Raw genomic sequence first — 27,649 nt, 5'->3', positions numbered from 1 at the left:
TGTTCCTCCGCCCTGCACCTTTGAGTGGATTTAAAAATCGCTAGGCTTAGAGGAGCCTGCATCATGGACCCACACTGCTCATGTTGTCTGGAAGTTCACAGCTCATGCTGCTGCTCTGTCAGCTCGCCCTTCCCTCCCACCCCACACACCCCCTGGTGCTGCATTCTATTTCTAGAAAGCAGTGCTGAGGTTTGTTCCGTCTCCTCCCCCAGCCATGACTTTATACCAGAGCACCCATGGGATTTCTTATATGTTTGAACTTAGACTCTTTTGGCCTTCATTTAAAAATGACATTTCTGAGAGTTCCCGTCGTGGCGCAGTGGTTAACGAATCCGACTAGGAACCATGAGGTTGCGGGTTCGGTCCCTGCCCTTGCTCAGTGGGTTAAGGATCCAGCGTTGCTGTGAGCTGTGGTGTAGGTTGCAGACGCGGCTCAGATTTCGCGTTGCTGTGGCTCCGGCGTAGGCCAGTGGCTACAGCTCCGATTCAACCCCTAGCCTGGGAACCTCCATATGCCACGGGAGCGACCCAAAGAAATAGCAAAAAGATAAAAAAAAAAAAAAAAAGACATTTCTGGATTGCTTTTCTTTCCTGGTCCTGTGTCTGTCATTCTATGCATTCATCTCATAGGTTGGCCGTTAATGACTTGAGTTGATCAACTTTACTTTAGAATGTACGTTTCAAAAAATTTATGTGAGCTCCTGTCTCCCTTCCCATTGAAGGCACTCCTGACCCCCACCCCACCCCCCAAAAAGGGGCAAGTTTCACTGCACATTCTTTTGGAACCAAATGAACCGAAGTTAGACTTCGATTCGCTGTATCCCAAGGTTCTGGCCAATCCCTTTGAAGTATGTTAAGGTGACCGGCAGGTTTAGAAAGCTTTCTGAGAGATTTTTGTTTTAATTTTCAGAGTCCCAGCATGCCCAAGGATACCCACCTGGTGGGTATGGACTCCAAATCCCTTTAAATCTGAAGCCAGATTCTTCTGAGAAGGTCTAGCCTGGCTTCTGTGGCATCCTCTGGTTTGGTTCTTCCCTGGTCCTAATTGAGTCCATCCTTCTGTGAAATGGTATTGGCTTCCTAAGATGCTTCTTAAAGACCTACTCCCAAGGCCTGTGAGCTTGATTTCTTATGGATCATTTAAATTACTATAATCACCTAAAGCACTAACCCTTGGGAGTCTCTTCTCTGAGACAGTTACCTTCCTGTTCTGGTTGTTGACTGTGAAACCATGGGGAGCTCAGAATGTTCTTGTGGATGTGGCTCAGTGACAGTAACTTTTTAAAAAATTTCCTTTGTTCTTCAGGCGTCTCTGTGTTCTTGATGTACAAGTTGAGACAGGATTGTTGCTTAGTAGCTGCATGTGCAAACTCAAGCCAATCCAAGGAAAATGAAGTTAGCTCTCTGGTTTTAGTTTGGGTCTTGGAGTTTGCCAGGCATTTGTATTAATAATGCATAAAGCAGAACATGAGTTCAGCCCAAAGGCCTTCCACAAAAGTGGGATCCATGAAGAGATGGCTGCACAGAAATGCCGCCACTGAATAGCAATAGCACAGGCAGAAAGGGAGTTTCTTAATGATTTTTGCCTACTTGTAAAAATGTCTACAGTTGGAGGAAGTAATTTCTTTGATTTTCCATAGGCAAAATTGTGTTTAGTAAGTGTCCAGTTGGCTAATACGCAGCAGCAGCAGCTTTTCACTTTGACCTTTTTTTCCTGGGCCAGGGATTGAATCTGAGCCATAGCTGCTACAATGCTGGATCATTTGACCCACTGCACTGGGCTGGGGATCAAGCCCTTACCTCGCAGCAACCCAAGCCACTGCAGTTGAATTCTTAACCCACTATGCCACAGTGGGAACTCCCCACTTTGACCTTTTGAATTCTTTTTTCCATAAAAACAATTCTTGTAATTCATATACAGGGAGGGCCCAGATAATTCATTCTATCAGCTAAGGACTTATAAATTATATCAACAGTGGGACCCTGCTTTGTCTCCTGGTATCAGCCAGCTTTTAAGCCTTATAATGCTGCATGCAATCCTGAGACCAAAGTGAGAATGTCTCTGGAATAAGAAAACCACGTAGAGTTGTCGTAGGCTGCAGACAGGCCCATGCATGACAACAACATTGAGATAATAGGAAAACTTGACCTTCAGTCTATAAATGGCTTTATGGTTCCTGTTCTTCACCACAGCTGTGAGGGTTTTGCTGAGCATCTGGTTTTAAGGAGTCCACCCTATTCCCCCTCTGAATGTTATCGGTCTTCATTCCATGTTGTGCCTCCTGTGTCCCATTAATATGATGCCTAGGAAGTACACTTGCGTCTGGATGTTTTGACCTTAGGCTTGGACTGAAGTAACCTCTAGTCTTTACTCAATCTCCCTGATTCAGCCTTTCTGCATCAGGGACCCAATGAGAGGCCTGGCCAGGTGGGTCCAGGAACAGTTTTTCACGAGCAGGGGACATAAGGGTGGATGAGCTGGATGGGAATGGAGTGTGAAGGGCCCAGGGGAATGCTGGGCTTGATACCTTCCAGGACTAAGAAGCTGCTATTACTATAGGCTTTCAGGTGCGGGGGGAGCTCATGGAAAGCCATTTTCACAGCGGTCAGTTGCACTGCTGTGTAAAGTTTAGGATGAGGCAGAGAAGTTGTGAAGTGCTGCTCCTAACCAGGACCAGGAAGGGAGAAATCTGAAGACATTTCTGTGACAGGAAGTGGCAGCTCATTGTTACACATTGCTTCTCCCTACACTGTACCACATGCTCCGAGATGACAAGGAATAGTTGTAATAACTCCAAGGCATTTTAAGGCCAGAAAGCCTTTCTGAATTATAAAATAAAGCTTAAGTGGTATTACCATAATCATATGTAAAATGTATTTTATACTGTTTTAATCCTTGGAAAATTGGTCATCTAGACCTACAAGCTAAAACAATGCCCTGCACTTAGCTGATCCTGAAGATTAGGGTTCACTGTACCCTTGGGTTGGACTCCTAATGTCGACTTTAATAGAAGATTTCCAGGGGGGATGGCAGAGTGATAATCCAGCACTACTCCCAGGCTTGACAATGCCCAAATCAACTTAGACATGGTAGAAACCAGCCATGACAGTAATTAGGAGAGCAAGCTGCAAGGCGAGCCTTAATATTCATCAACAAAATGAAGGAAACCCAGAATCAAAACTGTTGGTCCTAAAATCAACAAGAACTGGGAGAAAACATTTGGGAGCAAATGAATGAAAAATGTTACCAAAACACAATATAATATGTGATTTGTGTCTGAATAGAGATGTTGAGAGACAATACAGAAAAGATAATAAAAGCCTGTAGGAAACTGTTAAATGTGGCTAAGAAATGGGTTTTGCTGCCTTTGTCGGGTGAGTCATGCAGAGGGAGAGCGGCCTGAGGAAGTCCCCGTCAGTGTGGTTCACATGCACACACCTTTCATGTCAGTCTCTTCTTAGTGGGAATGGCTCTGTGTTCATTGTTGTTTTCCCAGGGTTCATAGTGGGTTTTGATCCCTAAGCCGGAGCCAGCTGACAGTTGTCCTCAATCCTGTAGGCTTGATTTAGGCATTTCTCGTGATTGGCTGTCTTGAACACAGATCACAACAACATTCAATTGCTTTTTTTCCTCGTGCCTTCCTCCCTTTCCAAAACTGCCTTGTGCTTTGGGTCCAGTCGGGGCAACTCATAAAACCTAATGCATTGGGTGGGTGGGAGTGGAAGTGGGGAGGAGTTTCCGAAAGACCGTTTTGAGCTGTCATCCCTTTAAATTCCAGGCTCTTAGGAAGAGTTGGTGGTATCAATGCCCTGTTAACAATTATCATTTGCCTTTGGTGCCAACAACCCGGCAATCTAAAGAAGATAAACAACGTAAAATAAAAGCAAGAACAGAAAAGGTCCTTTCAAACAATCAGGACATTCTTCGCACATCACTCCCTCCCTGGGCACTGGTGGGAATGGCGAGGAGAGCTGTGGCTGCTGGTGTCTTCCAAATGCCCCTTCTGGGGCCTGGATTCTCTAGTCGGCTCCTGAAGCCAACAGGCTTGAGTAAGGAAGGCCTGGCTACACAGAAAGCTCTTTGTCAGCATAGCTCAAAACAGATGATTTAAAAAAAAAAAAAGAAAAACAAGCCCCCCCGCCCCCTGCATCAGTATTTACTTTGTCTTACAGTGGTTTGAGTCCAGCCAATGACACTGGAGCCAAAAAGAAGAAAAAGAAACAAAAAAAGAAGAAAGAGAAAGGCAGTGAGACAGATTCGGCCCAGGATCAGCCTGTGAAGGTAACAAGAAGGCTCTATTTTCTTGTGACCGAGAGCCGCTTTTCCCGATGCGAGACTGTTGGGGTAGACGTGTGGGAACAGTGTAGAGGGACCATCTCACTGTACGACTTCAAGGGGGAGGACTTGGATCCCTCAGCTGCCCTCTGCTGCCCCAGACCTCGATGATGACACTGCTCTCCTACCATAAAAGACATGGCAGGTTAGATACTGACTCCCAAGCCTGGTGCCCCCTCAGAATTTACAGGTGCGTAACTGCATGTGGTGCTGTGCCAGGTGCCCTCGAGCAGTTCCCTTGTGACAGCCCCTGTCACCTAGAGCAGTGGTTCTTGGCCTTTTCTGTCTTAAGAGCCCACCACGTGAGAGAAAAAAAAGGCCTCTTTCCCTTTTTTTGGTCTTTTTGTCTTTTCTAGGGCCGCACCTGCGGCATATGGAGGTTTGCAGGCTAGGGGAACTGTAGTTGCTGGCCTACGCTAGAGCAACGCGGGATCCCAGCTGTGTCTACAATCTGCATCACAGCTCACGGCAACACCAGATCCTTAACCCACTGAACGAGGCCAGGGATGGAACCACAACCGCATGGTTCCTAGTCCGATTCGTTAACCACTGAGCCACGACAGGAACTCCATGGCCTCTTCCTTTTAAGGCCGACCTTTATATGTTACAGGCATTCTCTTGATGCCATAGTCACTGTAATGAGAACTGGGGCTCCCACAGAGCCCATTTCCAAGTTCCGCAGTTGAGAACCACTGGCCTAGAGCTTACCATCTAAGACAGACACACAGACGTGCAACCCAGAAGTATGGATAAGGATTGTTTTGTTTTGTAAACAAAACAACATTAAAAAAGAAAACCTTTTGTATCAGTTTAAGTGCTGTCCTCTTCCAAGTCGGCCCTGGAAGAAGCTTAAAACATCTGTAGTTCCTCTTTTATTTATTTATTTATTTTTTGTCTTTTTGCCATTTCTGGGCTGCTCCCGCGGCATATGGAGGTTCCCAGGCTAGGGGTCGAATCGGAGCTGTAGCCGCCAGCCTACACCACAGCCACAGCAATGCAGGATCTGAGCCGCGTCTGCAACCTACACCACAGCTCATGGCAACGCCGGATCATTAACCCACTGAGCAAGGCCAGGGATGGAACCCGCAACCTCATGGTTCCTAGTCGGATTCGTTAACCACTGCGCCACGATGGGAACTCCCTCTTTTATTTTTTATTTTTGCTGTTTAGGGCTGCACCCACGGCATATGGAAGTTCCCAGGCTAGGGGTCAAATTGGAGATGCTACTGCTGACCTACAGCACAGCCACAGCAGTGCTGGATCTGAGTCTCATCTGAGACCTACACCATAGCTCATGGCGACGCCTGATCCTTAACCCACTGAGCGAGGCCAGGGATCAAACCTATGTCTTCATGGACACTAGTCGGGTTCGTTACCACTAGTCGGGTTCGAGCCATGGTGGGAACTTCCATAGTTCCTCTTTTAGAATTGCCTAAGTTTGCACATCTCACAAGAATTCCAGTCTCATCACTGTATCCACACTTTGCTTTATGCCTCCGGTGTTAGGCTCCAACTTGAAACTCCTACCTTATTAAGATACAGCTGCAAGTGATTTTTCACTATTTTCAATATCAAATTCATTGTGAAAAAAATACCACTATTACTGACCACCACATTGGCTATCTAGGTTCTTGCTGGGAATTTCATTTAAATTAATCCAACCTTCAACTTCCCTGCAAGGTAGGTGGGGGTCTTCCCATTTTAAAGATGGGAACAGGTGGCTTACCCAGGTCTTCCAGTCAGGAATTCCAGCCCAAGCCTGGCCTTTGGCCTTAGGGATTCTTGTTTGTTTCTTTGTTTGTCTGGGGTGGGTGTTTGGATGACTCCAGGCAGATTTGGGCTCAGGCTTTAACAGAATGGTTCACTTTAAAATGAAAAAATCTCAACAAAGCCCTTCTGTTTTTCTTTTTATGAGAGTATCACAGTTCATAATAATTTAGCAAAAAACACAGCAAGAGGGGAGTTCCTGTTGTGGCTCGGTGGTTAACGAATCTGACCAGGAACCATGAGGTTGCGGGTTCAATCCCTGGCCTTGCTCAGTGGGTTAAGGCTCCAGCGTTGCCGTGAGCTGTGGTATAGATCGCAGATGCAGCTCCGGTGTGGCGTTGCTGTGGTGTAGGCCAGCAGCTACAGCTCCAGTGAGACCCCTAGCCTGGGAACCTCCATGTGCCATAGGAGCAGCCCTAGAAAAAGGCAAAAAGACAAAAAAAGAAAAAAAAACCAAACACAGCAAGAAGAAGAAAATGAAAATCACACACAGTCCTACTTCCCAGGAATAAGCCATGTAAATATGTTGGTTTCTGTTATTCCTTTCCTTTGCAATGTAAATGAAAGGGAAAAAAAGCAGTGAAGGAAAAGTATTAGAAGTTATGGGTATTTGTATAATCTTAAGCCTGACATAAAGATCCAGAAGCCATAAAAGAAAAAGCGGCACATTTCAGACTTTTTGTAAAAGTCAGAAAGGCAGACAACAAACTGGGCAAACATTTCCAGTACATGAATCAATCGGTTTAAAATAATGAAATGATGAAATGAGTAGACCATTCACAAAGAAGAAGTAAAGGTTTTTATATGGAAGGATGGTTAAACTTAAAATGGAAGAGTTCCTCTACGGCTCAGTTGGTTAAGGATCCGGCGTTGTTGATGCTGTGGCTCGGGTCACGTGGTGCGGGTCTAATTCCTGGCTCAGAAACTGCCACATGCTGGGGGCATGGCCAAAAAGAAAAAATAAAGCACTGTTTTTTCCTCCTAGATTGGCAGAAGTTAAGATTTGGTGAATTTAATGATAAGAGTCTAGGGAAACACACTCCCATCCACTCTTCATTGGGTTATTAACTGATATTCTCTTTTTATTTTATTATTTATTTAGCGTGCACACGTGTGTACACACACAAGGGATGTGAAAGTTCCCAGGCCAGGGATTGAACCCGTGCCATAGCAGTGACAATGCCAGACACTTAACCCACTGAGCTACCAAGGAACTCCAATATATTCATTCTCTCTTGTTCTCGCTTGCTCTCTCTCGCTCTCTTTTTTTTTTTTAAGTTGTACCTATGGCATATGGAAGTCCCAGGCCAGGGATTGAATCCAAGCCATAGCTGTAGCAACACCAGATCCTTTGACCCACTGTGCTAGGCTGGGGGTTGAACTTGTAACTCAGCCTTGACCCGAGAAGCTGCAATCGGATTCTTAACCCACTGTGCCACAGAATTTTCTAGTATTCTCTTTTTAAAGAGCAAGTTGACAGTATATATAATCTCAAATATGTATCTCCTTTGACCCAGCAAGCCTCCTTTCTTAGGCTTTATCCTGAAGAAATATGTATTCAGTGAGCAGAATTAGGTGTAGAAGGAAGTTCATTACAGCGTTGTCTGTAAAACTGAAGCCCAAGGTCACCAAGATGCCCGTTGGTAGGGGGTTGGCCAGATATATGGTGGTCTGTGCACCAAGGGCTCAGTCATTGGAATGGGCAGGTCCATGCAACTGCGTGGAAAGGTCTCTAAGACAGTGTTTGAAGAACAGTCTGTAGGATAATACTATATGATCCAGTTTGAGTTTTTAAAAATTGTGTGTGTGTTTGGAACTTGCATGCACAAAAGTCTGAAATTATATTTGCTTCTTCTCACCCTACTTTCCAAATTTAAGCCTGGTTTTTATTTTTTGTTCCTGGCTCTTTAGGGGCCGCATGTGGGGCATATGGAAGTTCCTAGACTAGGGGTCAAATCGGAGCTGTAGTTGCGGGCCTGTACCACAGCCACAGCAGGGCTGGATCCAAGTGGTGTCTGTGACCTGCACCATATCTCATGGCAACGCCGGATCCTTAACTCAATGAGCGAGGCCAGGGATCGAACCTGTGTCCTCATGGATACTAGTGGGTTCATTACCTCTGAGCCATAACAGGAACTCCCAAAATTTAAGACTGTTGATGACAGGGATTATATTTGAGAGATGGGATTGTTGGGTTTTTTTAACCTTCCCAAGGTTTTGTTTTGTTTTGTTTCCCTCCTCCACCACAGCATGCGGAAGTTCTGGGGCCAGGGTTTGAACCTACCCTACAGCAGTGATGATCCCTGATTTTTAACCCACAGAGCCACCAGGGAAGTCCCCTTCTATATGTATTTACGCTGATGCGTTGTTGGAAATTTTATGCCGAGCATGTCTTACTCTGCCATCAGACATCATAAGACTAAGAAGAGAAACCCTCTAGGAGGCACCACCCTGTCATTGCTCATCATCAACCACGCTCTTTCCAGTTGTCATACGATAGGTCACCTCTGGGGAACCACACCCCCTTAACTCTTGGACTTGAATTTATCAGAAGTGCTTATTAATATAACGGGCCTTTTCTCTCCCAACTTTGTTTTGTTCAGATGAACTCTTTGCCAGCAGAGAGGATCCAGGAAATACAGAAGGCCATAGAACTTTTTTCAGTGGGTCAGGGACCTGCAAAAACCATGGAGGAGGCTAGCAAGCGAAGCTACCAGTTCTGGGACACGCAGCCCGTCCCCAAACTGGGTATGTATGTGCTTTCCTCTCCAGGTGAGGGCGAGGGATCTGAGGCTTCCAGGCTGATTTTGTGAGGGAGCACAGGAGAGTCCTGGAGTTCTTTGGTGGTTGTTTTTAGAGGATCGTCTTTGCAGTGCAGTGTAGAGAAGACTGTTGTTCAGGGACCTTGTCTTTGCACAGTGACACACATTGAGAACAGATAATGGTCCTTTTAGTCCTTATCATCCAGTATAAATCTGCAGAGATAACGGCGTGATGGCACATCATGAGTGGGGCTGTGTGCCCAGGGGTCTGTCTTCCCACTTAGGTTTTATAGAGAGACTGTCTTGTTTATCTGGGCAGACGTTTGAGGTGACGTGGAGCCGAGTCCCCAGCCTCTTCCCCTGTCTCTCAGGCAGTGGGTGCTTAACAGTGATGGTTTAACACCTGGGATACCACATGCAGGTTTGGTCAACACCAAGGGGTGGGACAGGCAGAATATAGAAGGATTCCAGAAGAGACTGGACAGAGCAGTGTTAGAGATGCCTGCTGAGACCAAGCCACAGCTCGCCCTGATGGCTGACTTCAGAGGCTGCTATGGACAGAAAGTTTTTGGAGTGGTTGCATCATGATTCTGGATCCATTGATAATCCAATTCCTATTTTCTACGTGACTGGGAAAGCAGGTACATTGAAAAACCGTGTGTTTTAACAGCAAACGTAAGTGACCTTCAGGCTGTCCATGTTACTGCTCCCATCCAGAAACACAGTGAAACGTGACAGTGTGTTGGGTGGGGAGGAGGGGGTGAGGGCAGGACGAACGCCTGGTGAAGGGAGAGGGGCACCTGGGTCCAGGGAGATTGAGCTACGCCGCCTGTGCCCCTCCCACCAGCAGGACAGGCATTGCTTAGGAGCTTGTAGAAAGGCACAATCTCAAGCCCCAGTTCTGCAGAATTGGAACTTGGTGGGGGATTCGTGTCCACTTTGAAAGTTTGATAAGCTCTGCTCTGGAGCAGATGTAGGCTAAGCTGAATCACAATCCAAAGCAGGCTGAGATGCGCCCTCCACGTGGTGGGAAGCAGAGCAGTACGTGGATGTTATGAGTGGTGAATCGGCAGTAGGCACTGTTCTAGAACCCTGCCCTGCCCTGTCCATTGCGTCTGTCAGGCTGCCCAGGTCAGCCAGCTCCCAGGACCTGGCTAAGCCCTCCTCAAGGCCTTGGGTCACAGTAACACCATTACCAGGGCATTGCACGTAGCAGGTCCCAGTGACCACGCCCCACCGGGAAGCAGGAGGAATCAAGAGCCCCATGCTCTGCCTCTGAGTGAACTGCTCCTAGAGGCATTCTGGGGCAGCTACCTGCATCTTGGCTGTTTTCAGATGAGGTTTTGGCTTGATTAGATTTTCCATTAGGAATTTGCAAATGGAAGACTCAGTTCCATTCTTCGCAGACATGGGATGTGATAAAGAGACCAGTTGGGATTCATGGGCTTCTCCTCCACTTTAGTCGGATTCTTGTTTGCCTCAGTTTCGCCACCTGTAAATGTGGACAGTGCACGTTTCATCCTCCGAGAGCTTGCGAAAAAGCCACCCATTGCTCGCAGGGGCCCGGGGGGTCTCGGAAGGGTGGAATGAGGCTGCTTCTCGGCACGTGCCTTCTGTGCAGCGAGTGGTGGGGGCTCTGTGGAAGAGGGGTCACTCCAAGCATGTGGCCAGTGTGCCTTTCAGGTTCACGGTCAGTCAAGCCCACATAAAGGATTCCTTTGTGTCTGTGAGTCAGCCCGTAGAAAGTACATTAGAGGCATCTGTTGGTCTGCGTGGCTAAGGTGTCACCCCAGTTCTGCTTCTGCGTGTCCCGAGGGTAGTGTGATTTAAAGCTTCTTGCCTTAAATTTTTCCACCTAAATGGGGGCTAATAACGGTCAGACTCAAGCATATCAAGTGTACTGTGTTTACAGCACTCGCCAACTTGTGGGGAGCGTTAGAGTTAGACTGTATTCCTCTAAAGAGACCCAGAATTCTTTAGATGTTTAAAATCATCCTAAGGTCACCACTGAAAGGCCTCTAAACAGCTAGTGTTTTCAGCTGTGTAGCAATTCTTTGTGCTTCCAAATCCACTTTTGATCCCCCTTTTCAGCCCCTGTCATTCTCCTTTTTCAAAGTCACCCCTTTTCCCATGCTAGGAGGAGGGTGAGGAATCCTTTTTCTTTGCTTGACCTTGGCCTCAGTGGGTTGGAATCTGGCCACTGTTAGATTAATTGAAAAAGTAACTCTACCAAAGGAAGGGAGAGTGTGGACTTGTGCTTGGTTGCCCTGGACCCTGAGAGAGAAGCTTCCCCACTCTGTCCCTCCCTGTCCTGCTCGTTTGGCCTAAGGTGTCCCAGATCTCACATTCTTTGCTCCCAAGTCCTTCAGGGTTGCACTGGGGTGTGGGTTTTGGTGTTGGAAGGCACAGAGAGAATTAGGGGGTAGAGTGTTGAGAAAGAAACTCTTTGAAAGTCCAGGCTTTTCTTTCGAAGCTCCCAGTGTCCTCTTCAGCTGTTGGCTGGTTCATAGTGACCTAGGGACAACTGGCTGCATTCCTGCTGTGCTGTGCAGAGTGTTCACCACCTACTTAGGCAGAGGTGCTCAAGGGCCCTTGGAAGGGGGCGGGCGGGCCACTCTCCACAGAGCAGTGTGGCACAAGCCATGGTTCCTGCACTGGCCGCAGGACAGGGCCGGAGCCCCAGGCGGCGCCCAGCTTGCCTGGCTCCTGGATTTCGGGTCTGTTCAGCGTGGCTCCTGCTCTCTCATTGTTTCCTCTGACTCTCTCTTGTCCACTGTGGCTTGCAGACAGCAAACAGCCTTGAGATCACCGAAGAGTGCTGGTTTGTCAGCACCTAGATTAAGACTCACCAGTTGAATATTGCATAAAAGTTCGCTCAGTAGTGTCGCTGGACAAGCACGTTGAGTGTTCTTTGCGAAATTCAATCTCAGGATGGCACTCCTTCCTCCCCTACCCTTAAAAACCCGTTAAGGATGTCCCGTGGCCCTAAAGATAAAGTGCAGCCTCTGCCGTGGCTCGCAGGCTCTCCACAGTTGGCCTAGCTCTCCTCTTCGGCCTCCTCTCCTGTTTTCCTTCCCTCCTTCATCCCCAGGCCCTGCTGTATGCTGTTCCCTCAGGGTACCCCACTGCAAGTCCTCCCCTGCCTGATTCTTAATTATCCTCGAGGTCTCATCTTTAAATAGTTTTTCTGAGAGCTCTTTCCTGACCCCTCCACCTCCCACCCTGCAGGCCCTGTAACACCGCTACTTCTCTGCTGCGGGCTCTTGTCATGCCGGGTGGCAGGTGCCTGCTTGCTTGTCTGTTTGGTTGATGTTTCTGTTTGGTTGATGATGAGGACCTGTGCCCGTTTCATTCACCAGCTCCTGCCCCATAGGATCCTGCGCGTCGTGAACCTGTGAACACGCGGCGGAGGTGCAGATGGAAATTCACGGTGCTTGTGAGCCCTAGTAACCAGCCCAAAGGACACCATTTGGCCTTGGGATTTTTGTGATACAGTGGGGATGACTGCCAGTAACTTGCCCATGGAAATCATTTTGGAAAAAAAGAGAAACGAAGGTTCTGAAGTGAAAAATGTATTTTGGAAAGGGAATAAATTCAAAATGATAGAGAATATTGAGTAGCACCTGGACAAGACTAGCGTAGAAGTCCTTGCTCCTTTCCAAGGGTCCAGCCCTTGGCTTGGTCATTAGGCTCAAAAAATTGTCATGGCAGGGAATTGAAAGTGGATTAATATATTAAACTAATTCAGGAGTTCCCTTCATGGCTCAGCAGTTAATGAACCCGACTGGGATCCATGAGGATGCAGGTTCGATCCCTGGCCTCACTTAGTGGGTTAAGGATCTGGCATTGCCATGAGCTGTGATGTAGCTCCGATGTGACCCCTAGCCTGGGAACCTCCATATGCCGCGGGTGCGGCCCTAAAAAGCAAGAAAAAAAAACACAGGAGTTACTTTGTGAATAAATCAGAAGCCCAATTTCAAAACTAGGGAAGAAAAACCTCTCCCAAGCAAACCTATTTGGGAGCCAGCTAATGAGTAGGAGTTAGCTGGATTCTTCCCTGTTGTGTGTCCCCATTGTTGCCTGTACTTTCCAGTTTGTGACCCTTAGCATGTTAGTAATGACTCACTTCTTGAATATTTCTCCAGAAGGTGGTACATCTGTCGGCGCCAGGGACTTTGTTTTTTTCTCAGCTCTATCCTAGTATCTGACTGGTGTTTAGTGATTGTGCTGAGTGAGAATTACGTGCTCAGCCCTGAGGTGTCGTCCTCAGCTCGTGGCTGGATGTGGCCATTTCCCCACACCTGCCCCAGGGAGTCGTCACTGGGAGGGTCTAGAGCTTCCTGGCCCAGGTGAGAATGGGGTGTCGGGCCAGGAGCCTGCATGTCAGTAAAAGCGTGAACTGAGTGCCTAGAATCTACAGAGCCCTGTGCTGAGAGCCATGTACTGAGTGGGTCCCTTGTAAGGACTCTCTTGTTTTGTTTTGCGGGGTTTTTTGGCTGCGCCTGTGGCGTGTGGGAGCTCCAGGGCCACTGCAGTGACAACGCCGGATCCTTAACTCGCTGCACCACCACCAGGGAACTCTTAAAAATGTACTCAGCATTGCATTCTTCCAAGTTGTGAACATGAATGTCTGAATTGTAGAAACTACCAGGCCCAAATAATTCCAGAGGCCAAAAATTAAGTGGCTGATTTGCCCAAGTTTATCAGATGAGTGATTTGGCTGTGATTGGGAATCAGGGCTCCATCTTCTCAGCAGCCCTAGACCTCCGCATGCATGCCACAGGGGTTTCTGTCTGCAGTGGGGCCGCTGTGTCAGAGGGTAACTTCCCAGCAGTGTGGCAGAGGCCCAGTGATTCAGCCTAAAGCACTCGCAGGACTCTGTCAACACCGAGGGCCCGAGTTGGCAGCAGAGGTTAACTGGCCCGCATTGCTGAAAGCTAAGGATGCCAGGGCCTGGGGTGAGCCTGGCGCCTAGATGCCATCTCTAGTTCGGGAAGAAGCCCAGTGCATTGTTGTTGCTGTGGACACAAAAGCAGCCTTGTTGCACCTCCTTAAAATCCACCCAGGTCGATGGGCCTAGGCCGGGGTGGACAGCGCTCCACGCCAGCCAGGGGTGGGAAGGCAGACTCGTCAAGATAAATGTTTGTCCTTCAGTAACTGAAGGGAGCTGTAAGAGAGTGTCCAAGGAACCAAGCGCCTTGGATCCCAGGGATTGTTCTGAAGTTTTGCCATGAATTGGCCCTCAGTTTAGAGCCAAGGGTAGCGGGAGAGATGGTCTGCAGTTGCCAAGAACAGAGTGTCCTTCAGACGGAGCGCTCCTGGTCCGGGCAGAATTGGCCGAGGGCAGGGTTTGAGCTGAGCCCCTTCCTTCCCTGAGGAGGCAGAGGGCGAGGCTCATGGCTGCGTTCTTCCTCCAGGAGAAGTCGTGAACACGCATGGTCCTGTGGAGCCTGACAAGGACAACATCCGCCAGGAGCCCTACACCCTGCCCCAGGGCTTCACCTGGGATGCCTTGGATCTTGGGGACCGTGGTGTGGTGAGTAGGCCTGGGCAGGCCACGAGCATGGACTCGGCGGCACTTTCAGGGGTCCTGCAGTCTCACCGAGATGCTTCCACCCAGGCCTTTCTCAAGGACTGAGCTGAGCCAAGCAGGTCTGAGCAGACTCCTCGTCTGCTGCCTCTGGGGCCTGCCCATGAGCCCCCATAAATGACACAAGAGAGTGAACCCCTGCAGCTCCCCAAAGTGGGTACTTTTTTTTTTTTTTTGTCTTTTTGCTATTTCTTGGGCCGTTCCCGCGGCATATGGAGGTTCCCAGGCTAGGGGTCGAATCGGAGCTGTAGCCACCAGCCTACACCACAGCCACAGCAATGCAGGATCCGAGCCGCGTCTGCGACCTACACCACAGCTCACGGCAACGCCGGATCGTTAACCCACTGAGCCAAGACGGGAACTCCTTTTTTTTTCTTTTAAAGCAGATACCTTTTCTTCATGCTTTCATTTTTCTTGTTCATCCATTCATTCAGTCCCTTGTCCTAAGTCCTAACGGTGGCGTGGTTGGTTCGTTGGATGACATTCTTTTATTTATTTATTTATTTATTTTATTTTTAGGGCCATACTCAGCGCATATGAAAGTTCCCAGGCTAGGGGTCTAATCAGAGCTGTAGCCGCCGGCCTACACCACAGCCAGATGCCAGCCGCATCTGCGACCTACACCACAGCTCATGGCAATGCTGGATCCTTAACCCACTGAGCAAGGCCAGGGATTGGGCCCACATCCCCATGGTCACTAGTCTGGTTCGTTAACTGCTGAGCTACAACGGGAACTCCTGGGTGACATTCTTGCTCTGCCATTTGATGTCCTTAAGTCTGCCACTCTAGCCCTTGGTGGCTCAGTTCCCTGTTAAGCACTAGGGTGCTTGTTCCAAAAAGAGTCCCTGCTGTGCCTGGATGGAAAGGATTGATGAGATGAAACCTCGTTTTTGGTAGTTTGCCTTGTCCTGAAAAGCTCGGGGCCCCGAGGTATTGGAGGGGGTCCCCCATCTGGCAGTAAACATCTAAGGCAGCCCCTCATTTCTCTACAGCTGAAGGAACTGTACACCCTCCTGAATGAGAATTATGTAGAAGATGATGACAACATGTTCCGATTTGATTATTCCCCTGAATTTCTTTTGTGGTGAGTTGTAAGGGCTTTCTTAGGGTTCCGGGGCCAGCCCTAGAGCAGAACAAGCACAGGGCACCAGGTTTCTCCTACTCCCTGCTAAGAGCCAGCCTTTTTTTTTTTTTTTTTTGTCTTTTTGCCATTTCTTGGGCCGCTCTCAGGGCATATGGAGGTTCCCAGCTAGGGGTGGAATCGGAGCTATAGTCACCAGCCTACGCCAGAGCCACAGCAACGCGGGATCCGAGCCGTGTCCGCCACCTACACCACAGTTCACGGCAATGCCGGATCATCAACCCACTGAGCAAGGGCAGGGATCGAACCTGCAACCTCATGGTTCCTAGTTGGAGTTGTTAACCACTGCGCCACGACGGGAACTCCCAAGAGCCAGCCTTTTAACAGCAGTCATGAGTGTGTGCTTTCCGAGTGTGTGCATCTGAAGGAGACTTGCTTCCAGCGGCGCTTAGAATTGAAACCTTATTTAAGACAGAGTGACTGGGTGAGGGCAGCCTTTGTGGACCTGGTACCCAGAAGAACAGATTGTTATGCGATGACTTTATGTAGAAGAGGAGGGATGAGACCTGCTAAGATATAAGATAAAGTCGTTTTCTGTCCATTTCCTCACATGCTGAGCCACCCACTCTTCTGGGTTGCCTTTTACATCCGGGAAGGTGGAGGCAAGGGGCGGGCGGGCGTGGAGGGGGTCTGCCCGAAAGGGGCTGGGGGAGCAGAAGAATAGCCAAGTGGGAAGAGGGCCAGTGATGGTGCCTGGGGGAGATGGAGCCCAGAGCTACAGAGGCTCCCCAGTTGCTCCCAACCACGGGACCCACTGTTCTGGGAGCCAAGGAGACCAGTGCCCTGGCTCAGGCTGTCAGATGAGGGAGTACAAAGAAATGGGACCAGGCAGGAAATCCTCAGGCTACAGCCCTGGGTTGGGCAAGTAGGCCAAGTGGACTGAGCAGAAAGAAAGGGCTATGGCTCCCTCCCGTTGGTGCCCAGGAGAGTTTGGCCTTGAGGAGAAGCAAGAGGATTAAGCTGTTACCTCCTGGGGAGGTGGTAGCCTGAGGTTAGAACCAGACTCAGTGGTGGAGCCCAGTCCGCCCGGCCCACTGGCACGCAACATGGCAGCCACAGCCCCGGTCTCTCTTCTAGGGCTCTCCGGCCGCCTGGCTGGCTCCCCCAGTGGCACTGTGGGGTTCGAGTGGTCTCAAGTCGGAAACTGGTTGGGTTCATCAGCGCCATCCCAGCAAACATCCATATCTATGACACGTAAGCACCTGCGCCAGGCCCCACCCCCCACCCCCCACCTCCCCACCCCCCTGCTCGTGTGAGAAGGTGTGGGGGGAACCATACACACACCTTCCATAGAAGAAAGAGAGCAATTCCCACGAAGGGAGGGAGGGGACCTGGGTCCTGGGAATAGAAATTCATAATAGAAAACTGCCTGTCTTACTCTGAATTGTTGCTGGTTCTCTTGTCTGTGACCTGGGCTGGAAGGGGTCCACCCTGAAGGCCGGTCCGCTCCCTGGACAGCCGTTCAGTGTCTGCTCAGGCATGTGTCCATGCATTTGAGCTGCTTCAGGAGTGGGCCATTGTGACTCACACCCAGCTAGTCATGGACCTTCAAGCTCTGCTCTTCATTTTCCCTGGAAATGTCAAAACCACCTCTCACAGCCTTCTGGGTTTAGAGGCTGTAGTGGATTCTTGTGGGGTCAGAACCCTTGAAGTCCTAGTGTCACCCTTGACTTACTCTGTAAGGTTCCTGACAGTTCAAGGTGGGACTCCTCTATCCTGCTCTTGGCGCTTCACCAGGGAGATGCTGGTGGTGCCTTAAATAAAGGGGTTTGCTTGAGTCCCACTTCCCTTTGGAAGTAGGGTCTGTGTTGAGGAGAGAGTGGGCCCCTTGCCTGGAACAGCTGAGCAGAGCGGCAGGAGGGGGCCCAGTCCTGAGTGCGGCGCGCACAGTGCCTGTGCCGCGGGCCCCAGCCCCTCCGGGGGCTCCATGCCTGAAGGGATCCCTTGCGTGTTAAAAGCCTTGTTCCCGAGTTCTTTGCTCCCTCTTCAGAGAGAAGAAGATGGTGGAGATCAACTTCCTTTGTGTCCACAAGAAGCTGCGCTCCAAGAGAGTAGCTCCAGTCCTGATCCGGGAGATAACCCGGCGGGTTCACCTGGAGGGCATCTTCCAAGCTGTTTACACTGCCGGGGTGGTATTACCAAAGCCCGTTGGCACCTGCAGGTAAATCTCTTCTCTGCAAGGTTCTAGAAATAGTGACGTGCCCGCTCTAGTTGAGGAGCTTGTGCCAGTGTGAGTCACAGCTCTGCGCCTCAGCTCAGTGCGTGCTGAGAGTATGTTGCTGCTCAGTGTCTGATAAGATGGGGGGGGTGGGGGAGCCCGGAGGAGTGAAGGGGAGGCTATAGGAGCCTGCAGAGCATGTGCCCTGTCCAAAGAGTTATTTAGGCTGTCTTAGCTCCCCGTTTCCTGTCATTTGGAAATGGCGGGAGCCAGTCTGCTGGGGTTTTGTTTTCCTGGGCCAAAGAGAGCATATTGGATCCCTTTGTGAGCCAAGCACAATCTCTGCCTTCCAAAGTTCTCTGAAACAGTTGAGCACTCTCTGCCGTAAGAACTTCAGAAGTGAAAACACCAGGTAAATGCAAAGAGGGAAGCAGAAGCTAAACATTCAGAGAACTAGAAGTCCTTTCCATTGGCTTGATTCCAGGAGTGAGGATTGCTGCTCCCAGACAACTGCTGCTAACAGAGGATTAGCTTTTGAACTTGAGAAAGAAAATATAGGAAGCCCTGTGGCCGCCCTGCAGTCACTGTGGGGAGGTTGGCCATCTGGGGCGATGCCTCTGGCTCAGGTGGGGCCCGGTGGGTCTCTCATGCCACCTGCTGGCCATCTCGAGATCTCCATGCCATTGTCCTTTTAAGGAGACTTGCCTCAGTCCTCTGAGAACAGGACATTTGTGTTCCCACAGGTACTGGCATCGGTCCCTAAACCCACGGAAGCTGATTGAAGTGAAGTTCTCCCACCTGAGCAGAAATATGACCATGCAGCGCACCATGAAGCTCTACCGCCTGCCAGAGGCCAGTGGTGCTCTGGGGCGCTGGGCAGGGCAGGAGGGCGGCCGAGGAGGGCCTGCCCTCAGCAGGAAAGGAGCGGGGCAGGCGGGGGAAGGGGCTCTCTTACCAGGAAAGCAACCCAACCCATAGTTTCCGGATTCCCAGCCTTTCCCTTTCTGTCATTCTGTTATCTATCGCAGGGGTTTTGTTTTCGTTGGACTTTCTCTGTTTACCGGGGCTGGCTTCTCTGACATCTGTTGGCCGACTCAGAGAACACCTAGCCTCTGTAATTTCAGCCTAAGCGAACGCAGTAGAAAGATGAAGGCCCTCCCTGTGCTGCAACACATCCCAGAGCCCCACATAAACGAGCCACAGTGTCTGCTGCTCCCTCTGCCGAGTCAGGTGGAAGAGGGATGGCCTGAGCTTGAGGGGGAAGCCTGGATTTCAGGGCCCAGGCCTCCCGCCCAGATTTTGCCGCTGAAGGCCTGTGCAGCCGGGAGCGAGCTGGTTTTCTACTCTGGGCCTTGTTGGCCTAGTCTGCCAACGAGACGGGTGCTCCGTGTTGTCCCGTGGTGCCTGCCTTCAGGAACCCAACGGAGCTTAAAATCCCGTCTCTTCCCTCCTAGCTCTTGGGGGCAGTGTGAGCACAGTTTCTGGGTGCCTGCTGATCGGAGGGCTGCCCGCCGGGGCTCCGCAGCTGCCAAATCGCTCTGGCGTTGGGCTGATCCACCGCCGGACTGGGGTCGTGAGCGTCCCGTCCTGAGAGAGCGCTGTAGCACAGTGAGACCCTGGCCAGAAAGCCGGACCGGGGAGCCGTGATGCGTGTCTTCTCCTTTCTGTTATCCTGACAGATGTGCCCTGCACTCTAGGCAGGCAGAGAATGTTCTTAAAGTGGTGTAGCAGCCGGAAGAACGTCTCTGGAGAAGAACGTCTGTGGATCTCCCTGCCCTTGGGCAAGAACCCCAGAATGGCTGCTTTTTCAGTCCAGGATTTGAGGTGTCATTGTGGAAGCTGCCATGCAGATACAAGGTCATAAGTGTTCCCTAGAGACGTCAGGATTAGCAAGGACTTTTGGCAGCTAGAGGTTCTGAAACTGCAGTTTTAAAAGCAGTTCCTACACTGGGAAACAGTTGTATCAGGCAGTGGCTGAAGTACGTAAACTCATCCGCCCTGTCTGCAGATTTGGCTGACCCCACCTGTGTGTATAAAGCCTTTGCGGATGTCCCCACCGCCCCAGGGTTTATTCCAGAGCATTTCCTGGCTTCATTCACTGAGGCATTTTCTGCAGAAATGCAGCTGTGGGGTGGGATTGTGGTTTGAGATTAGATCTCAGAACTTCAGTGTTTTTCTTCTGAATTTAACTTGGTGCGGTGTCATGCCGGGGGTGTTACTGGGGTGGTGGTGTCCAGGTGGATAGGTAAGGCAGGCATCCAACGTAGACTCTGCTGGCCCCAGGGTTCCATATGGCCGGGAGCCTGTCTGTGAGGTGCTCTGAGTGCGTAGGAAGGAGCGGTGTAGGAAGGGATCCGTTACAGTTCAGTGGGCGCAGGTTGTGAGGGTTGGAGGAGGGGAGCCAAGAAAAGGTTTGCTGAGGCCCAGGAGTTGCGCGGGACTGGGCTACCCCAAGACATCCGTGGGCTCGGGGTGTCAGGCTTTCTCCATCACGGCACCACTGACATTTGGGCCGGGTAATTGTTTGTCGAGGAGACTGTCCTGTGCATTGTAGGACGATGAGCGGCTCCCCTGGTTCTGCCCACTAGATGCCAGTACACCCCTTCCCCAAGTTGTGACAACCAAAATGTCTCTGAATATCGTCTCCTGGGAGGCAGAATCGCCCCCGTTGAGAACCACAGGGCTAGAGAGACAGAAGATCACAGCCAGAACAGCCAACTGGTCCAGAGAGTGGAAGTCTCTTTTTGTTTTGTTTTTTTTGGGCCGAACGTGCGTCACATGGAGGTTCCCAGGCTACAGCTGCCGGCCTACACCACAGCCACAGCAACGCAGGATCCTAGCTGCGTTTGCGACCTACACCACAGCTCACGGCAAGGCCGGGTCCTTAACCCACTGGGCGAGGCCAGGGATCGAACCTGCGTCCTTACGGATGCTAGTCAGATTTGTTAACTGCTGAGCCACAACGGGAACTCTGAGGGTGGACGTCTTGTGCTCTGTGTTGGAGAGTTTGGAACAGGGAGGCGTGTGATGGGTTGTTTTTTCCTAGGAACGCGGCCGGGCCCATGTGGATAAGAGATTAACATGGCGGCCTTAGCCAAGGATCCAGCCTTGATCACGGCCGGAAGGGCCAATGACCCTGCAGAGACAGGACTTGTGCCTGAGCGGCCGGGGACGGTGGATGGGGATTCTCTCTTGAAGGCGTGGGTGGATAGATTGGGGGTTGGGGTAGGAAGGGAGACAGCGTGAGGTTTTCGGTTCCTGAGGGACTCGAGAGGGAGCCGAGGCGCCCACAGTCAGCACGGCTGATGCTCCCTGGTTTCTTCCTCCCAGACTCCCAAGACAGCTGGGCTACGACCAATGGAGAAGAAGGACATTCCAGTAGTGCACCAGCTCCTCACGCGGTACCTGAGGCAGTTCCACCTCACGCCGGTCATGAGCCAGGAGGAGGTGGAGCACTGGTTCTACCCCCAGGATAATATCATCGATACTTTCGTGGTGGAGGCAAGTGGTGGTGGGGTGTTCGGGGGACCCCCTCCCAGCTTGTGGGGGGTGTCCTCCCGAAGCGGCCGGCTTCCCGGGCTCGGGACTGAAGAGCAGGTGATGGAGCGTTGGCACCCGAGATGCCCTGACGGGAAGTGGTCGCTTGCCTTTTCTAAAATGAGACTCCGGGCCTGGCGTGAGCCCCTGTCTCCCGCGCCCCTCTGAGTCAGGTGGTCAGGCGAGCCCTCGACCCCCTGCCTGTCCCCGCTTGGCCTGGTGCCGGCCAGGTGTCTGGGGGCCCGTGGCGCGATCTGGATTTTCCTCCCGGTCTGTCCTCAGGTCCCCTTGGCCGATGCGCTTTCTGCCCCTGGATTTCCGCTGGTTCCGTTCCCGCCCGTTCACTTAGAGGGGCAGGGCTGCCTGAGGGTGGCGAGTGTGGCAGGAGCCACTTTGTTCCCAGGCTGCAGGGCCCTGCGTGCGTGTGACCTGCCTTCCTCTGTTGTCTCCCCTTCAGAATGCAAGTGGTGAGGTGACAGATTTCCTGAGCTTTTATACGCTTCCCTCCACCATCATGAACCATCCGACCCACAAGAGTCTAAAGGCTGCTTATTCTTTCTACAACGTTCACACCCAGACCCCGCTTCTAGACCTCATGAGCGACGCCCTTGTTCTTGCCAAAATGGTGAGCAGCAGATGGGCGGGCAGCGGCGGCGGGGTGGTGGGAGCGCCGCTGGCAGGTGGCTGCCCCCTGGCTGGGGGCCTGGAGGCCTGGAGGCCTCCTCGCCTTCCCGCTCCGCTAGGGAGCAGCACAGCCGTTTTCAGCCCGTAGCTCAGAACTAGGAGGGAGCAAGGGCGCCCCCACCACAGGCAGGCATTGAACCTGAACCTCCGTATTTCTTTCATGGGTTTCATTCTCACTCGAGGCGCTGCTTGGGGGGGAGGAAAGGGGTTCTCCTCACGCTTCCCCAGCATTGGGCCAGGGAGGCTGGGCTGTCGTGGGGTGTCACTAGAGCAGCTGACTGTCGAGCAGAGGGGCGGGACCCAGGCCTCTTTTGCACTGGAGAGGCCACCAGCCTGTCGTGTGCCCACCAAGCAGTGACAGTCCAGTCCCTGCCCTGGGAGAGCTTCCAGTCGAGTTGGTGAGAGTGAGGAAGTGTCAGCCTCAGTCTCAGAGTGGCGCGTCAGATGTCATAAAATCCTGAGGAGTTGGGGTGTCAGGGAGTGAGGGAGCCTTGCAAACGCCACGTGGCTCATGGGAGTCCACTTCTCAGAAGAAAAGGTTCAGAAAAGACTGGAAATTACCAGAGTGTTTCAGGGAGGCGTGACAAGGAACAGTGGGAGCACAGCCTGGATACTGAGTACACAATTGTGCACTCAGAGGGACACTGAGGAGAGGCCAGGTAAGGTGGCGCTCAGAGTGTCATGAGAACCGGGAGTTCCCGTCGTGGCGAAGTGGTTAACAAATCCGACTAGGAGCCATGAGGTTGCGGGTTCGGTCCCTGCCCTTGCTCAGTGGGTTAACGATCTGGCGTTGCCGTGAGCTGTGGTGTAGGTTGCAGACGCAGCTCGGATCCCGCGTTGCTGTGGCTCTGGCGTAGGCTGGTGGCTATAGCTCCAATTCGACCCCTAGCCTAGGAACCTCCATATGCCACGGGAGCGGCCCAAGAAATAGCAAAAAAAAGACCAAAAAAAAAAAAAAAGAGTGTCATGAGAACCGCCACCAGCGAGTGAGGCCCTGGCTGGAGTCGGGCTGAAACAGGGACGCAGCAGGCGCTGCTGAAGGAGGGTGGCTCCCGAGGCCGCCGGCTCGGTTCGGTTCGGCTGTGATAGAAGAGGGCCCGCAGGGACGGCAGCTCTGCTGTCTTCACCTGGTCTTGTTTCTCCCTGACGCTGCCGCGCAGAAAGGGTTTGACGTGTTCAATGCACTGGATCTCATGGAGAACAAAACCTTCCTGGAGAAGCTCAAGTTCGGCATAGGGGACGGCAACCTGCAGTATTACCTTTACAATTGGAAGTGCCCCAGCATGGGGGCGGAGAAGGTACGTGCCGGCCGCCGCCCTGGGCAGGGAGTTGGCGTCTGCCATGCAGACGGGCCTCGGGGCAGGGATCCAGCATCCGTGGGGCCCTCCCTCTGGAGGCCAGACCAACAGGGTCAGTGTCCCCTTCCAGCCGCTGCTGTGACGGGGGCAGAGGGCACAGGCCCTGGAGCCACAGGAAGCAGGGAGCTTGTCACCAGCCTCTCTGCCCACCAGGTGAGCCGCCTCATCTGACAAGGCCGGGCCTTTGGCCACCGTCCTGAGACAGTACCTGAGTCTTGTGCCCACAATTAGCCAGGAAGGGAGAGTCTGAGGAGCCGAGGGGTTTCTCCTCTGCCGCCCCCATCCTGCATGGCCTCCCTCCGCCGGCTCCGAAGGGCAGCTCAGGGCCACGGGGTCATCAGCATTTATAGGATAACTGGCCCACGAGCTGGGGGAGGCCTGTGACCGGTGCTTCTCAGGATGCCGATGGCAGCTTTACATCTAAAGCACCACAGAGGTTGTGTGCAAGCCCGGGGCCACCGGGAGTCTGCTCCCACAGCACAGGGCCGTGCTGCAGCTCCGTCATTGGAACGTCAGGTCTGGGCGGGGAAGTGGGACAGTCTTCGGACAATTGTCACATCTCTGCCTTTCCCCCTTGGCTCTCCTAGGTTGGGCTGGTGTTACAGTAACCAGTTGCCAGTGAGATTCTGGATAAAGCCACTGAGAAATGGAACCCCACCACTTGTTGGTCCACTTTTCACAAACGTGAGAATCCCTGGCAAGGGGAGCAGAACTGAACCGGCTTTACCAAACCGCCACTGAACTTGACAATTGTATTGCAATGGCGTAGGCTGCGTGATGTCACCTCTGGCCGTGTCTCTGGTCTCCCTCTTTTCCAATTAATCACACGTTATGCAGCCGTGATCAAGGGAATGTAACTGCTGAAACTAGCTCGTGATTGGCATATTATGGAGTTAACGGGTGAATAATAAAAGGATATATATATTATATATATATATATAAATATTTTAAATATCTTTCATGTTCCAAATGTACAAGGATGTTTGGTCTCCAATGAAAAACTGAATCCAGATCATTCCTCAAAATTAGAATCTAAGGCCAGAGCCAGACAAACACGTATTGGTACAATGAATTGCTTCCTTCTGAAGGCAGGCATTGATGTTTCTTGGGGGAGCAGGAGAAGTGGATATGGGGACTCATACCCAGTTCCCCTTCTGAATCAGCTGGAATGATTGGCCTCCGAAGGCGGGGTGCGGTGGAGGGCCCAGCTCACAGAATGGCAGGTGGAATCCTGGCTGGGGCTCGCCCGACTCCGAGGCTCTCCTGCAGGGGCCACGCCTTTTCTGCACTCTGACCCTGGGCAGCGGGGCTCATCCGTGGAAGCAGATTTCATGACTCACGTCCCCTCTTCCCGTCCTCTTGGCCTGCTCCCTGTAGGAAGTCATCCTGCCTCCTGCCAACTGATGGTTAAATCAGCTGGCTCTTTAGCTGGCTGTTGCCAACTTTAATTTACAGGGATCAGTTCCTTGTGAGATGTTTTGCCACTGCCTGGGGTGACTGGCAGTTTGAAGGGGACCTTTGACCTCCTTGTAGCATCTGGCACCTTGTGGAGACCACCTCAGCGCAAGCCCTGCTTGGCTTGTGTTAGAGCAAAGAGCCAGGACCCTGATGCCCCGGCAGTGTGGTTGGGCAAGGAGAGGGGCTGATACACCCAGACCTCCAGCCACCAGCCCCTGGCCTGTGCCTTCCAACCCATTAGCCGTCTCTTGTGCTCCTTTCCAAGACACACAGCCTGCACGTAGCGGCAAGGCGTGGTGGTTAGACGCCCATCTGGACTTGGCAGCAGAAGTAATTTCCTGTTGCCATTGTCGGGGTCTGAATTTCATGATGCTGTATTGCGGATTTTGGTGGTGGTGGTGGTGGTGGTGGTGATGGGTACTGGTGCTGCCAGCTTCCCCCAGATGATGGAGCCTCTGGTCACGTGGCTGTCCGTGTGGGCATTCCTCAGCTGTGCTCAGCCAGGCGGCCTGGGAAGGATTGGGCTGTGGAATTGTCAGCAGCAGCCCACATCCAGGCCTGTATGGAATGTTTGCGCTTGGAGGAAGTGGATGGCTAGACGGTATGACCCTTGGGTGGGAGGGTTCCTGGCTGCTTTTACCTCTCGGCTACTTCCAGAGGGAGGCAAGCCTCAGCCAGCAGGCCAGGCTCAGCCCACTCCCACTAACTAAGCTGTGCTGTGCAGGCCGGCAGGGCTGTGTTGCAGGCTGTGGGTTTTGGTGAGGTTTGTTAGCACGCAGTTCTGCAGCATCCCCAGAGCTGGAGGGAATTGTGTGCCTGTGATGGGGCTGTGCTGCCCCACACGGGTGCCAGCAACTCCACTGATTGGATTTTCATCGGAGGCCTCCGGGGACTTCCCTTCTCCCTGTGGTCCCTGTGCTGCAAACTGCAGGCACTGATCGGAGGCTGACCTTTGACTGCTTGACTCCAAGATACCCAGACCAAAGAAGCTGCTGTTCTTAGCAAGATGTGCACTGCTCTCCTCAGATGGCCGGAGTCGGAGAGGCAGGGGCTTCCTGTACAGCCTCCTGGACATCAGCCAGCACCCCAAAGCCCAGAGCAGCCTGGCACTCGCAGGCTTCTAAGGATAGCAAAGAACAAAGTGCCCGACTCTCCGACCGTGGGTGGCACCTGGAACTTGGCCAGCTCTGCGCCACGTCCTGGCCGCAGCTGCCTGAGATTTGGGGTGCCCAGCAGCCGTGGGAGTGAGCTTTGCCTTGGTTGGCCCAGGTCCCGAAATGGAAACTGCGGCCTGTGTCTGCCCTGGAGGAAACGGATCTCTTGGAAAAGCCCTGGTGTCTCCCTCCAGAACCCTGCACCTGCTCCTTGGACTCCACTGACGTCTTAAGATGGGAACCTGCTGGCCTTCGGCACCGCCGCCCGGGTCTGCAGGAGTCTGCGCGGCGGCTGCTGTCCGTCTCCTTTCTGTCCCAACAGTCCCTGGGTTCTTCGCTCAGCCCCTTCCAGGACTTGAGGTCAGAGAGTTCGGACAGAACCTTGGGGTTTGTGGCCTCCTCACGAGGAGCCTTGCAGGACGGTAGAGCCGTGGCTGCCTTGAACCGAACCGGGGAAGGACCCTGGGGCCTCCAAGCTCGTCTTTGGGACCTGCCCAGGCACCTGCTGTTGGAGGACCTCCTGGGCGTGGCCCTCGCCCTCCGCCTCTGCTGGGCTTTCGGACTCCGTGTTGTAGATGTTTACCTTCTGCCTTTGGATTGACTTTGCATTTGACCCCTGACCCTATAGCCCATTCCCATGGCCTCCTGTCTCTGTAAGGAGAGCTGGGTAGAAGGAGGCCTCAGCTCTGCACTGAGGTCACACAGGGCTGGTTTCCCCCGATGCAGGCCTGTTTCCCAAGATGCTGACGTCTGGTTTGAGGGCCCGGCCCGCACCAAACCACTTCACCCGAGTTTATGGGAAATTTCAGGCCTTGTCTGCAGCTCCATTCCAGCTGCCATTGCTTACTTGCTGGCTCACTGAAGCCCAGAATGGGTGTCCCGTGGTCTTGAATTCTTTGCCCAAAGATGACCAGCATTCAGCCAGCCGAAGGGATGGCCCAGAGACCTGGCTAGCTTCACAGAGCTGCAGCCGGGGAGAGGGGGGCTGCTAGGCTAGGGGTGGGAGGCAGGAGCCTCTCTCTGGCTGGTGCCTCCCCACCCAGGGGCAGCCTCCTTGTGCCTGGCCCGCCTGCCCCAAAACCGGAGGAGCCCCAGGGCTTTGGTTTACTATTGGAAAGTGAAGGCAAGCCTGCAAACAGACTGCCCCTGGAGAGACCCTGGGGGACATTGTCATTCACTTCAGTTTAAAATAGTGACAGCCTGCCGGCAGGCGGGGCCCCACACCAGGAACCGGGAAGGGAGGCCTCCCCTTTCTGTCCTGGCTTTCCTCCGGCTGTGGGAGGCCATCCGATTGCAGGGTGGGGAAGGAATACCAAATGCATTGTTGTTCTGCTTGGTACATCTCACTCGTTTCTAATAAAGGAAGCAGCTGAACAAACCCTCCTGCCCTGCTGCTATTCCTCCGGTCAGCCCGTGGCAGTGGAGCCGTCAAGTCCCCAGCCTGGGCTGGAGCACCCTCCCTGCAGGAAGGCCCTCGTGACCCACACGCCGGGCAGCTTCTGGATCCCTCCCTTTGGCAAGGCCGCCCTTTCAGGGCCAGCTTGGCTCTTCTCCCCTGACCTCCCCCACCTGGCAGCGAGGAGAGGAGCCAGTCCTGACTTGGGTTCACCTCATATAAGAGGAGCAGCTGGGCTCTGGGCCAGCGCCGGGGACCTTGGCAGAGCATCCCCCTCGGTCAGGGTCAGTGTGGCTCCTCAGATGGAG

The 27,649-nt window shown here is 52.3% G+C and overlaps 1 protein-coding gene across 1 annotated transcript in view; it reads left to right on the top strand.

Moving 5' to 3' along the window:
• The window catches only part of NMT1 (N-myristoyltransferase 1), a 34,517-nt gene extending 7,194 nt beyond the window's left edge, over positions 1–27,323 (top strand). The window contains exons 2-12 of the mRNA XM_047757482.1: positions 4,174–4,282; positions 8,707–8,851; positions 14,283–14,401; positions 15,448–15,539; positions 16,674–16,790; positions 17,587–17,757; positions 18,498–18,606; positions 21,085–21,255; positions 21,749–21,916; positions 23,136–23,273; positions 23,921–27,323. Coding sequence (XP_047613438.1) covers positions 4,174–4,282; positions 8,707–8,851; positions 14,283–14,401; positions 15,448–15,539; positions 16,674–16,790; positions 17,587–17,757; positions 18,498–18,606; positions 21,085–21,255; positions 21,749–21,916; positions 23,136–23,273; positions 23,921–23,941 — 1,360 coding nt within the window. The 3' untranslated portion in view covers positions 23,942–27,323. The remainder of the gene's footprint in view (positions 1–4,173; positions 4,283–8,706; positions 8,852–14,282; positions 14,402–15,447; positions 15,540–16,673; positions 16,791–17,586; positions 17,758–18,497; positions 18,607–21,084; positions 21,256–21,748; positions 21,917–23,135; positions 23,274–23,920) is intronic.
• The last annotated feature ends 326 nt before the right edge of the window (positions 27,324–27,649 follow it).

The sequence above is a fragment of the Phacochoerus africanus genome, chromosome 14, assembly GCF_016906955.1.
Source record: "Phacochoerus africanus isolate WHEZ1 chromosome 14, ROS_Pafr_v1, whole genome shotgun sequence".
NCBI classification, from domain to species: Eukaryota; Metazoa; Chordata; class Mammalia; order Artiodactyla; family Suidae; genus Phacochoerus; species Phacochoerus africanus.
This window is presented reverse-complemented; position numbering and strand designations above follow the sequence as displayed.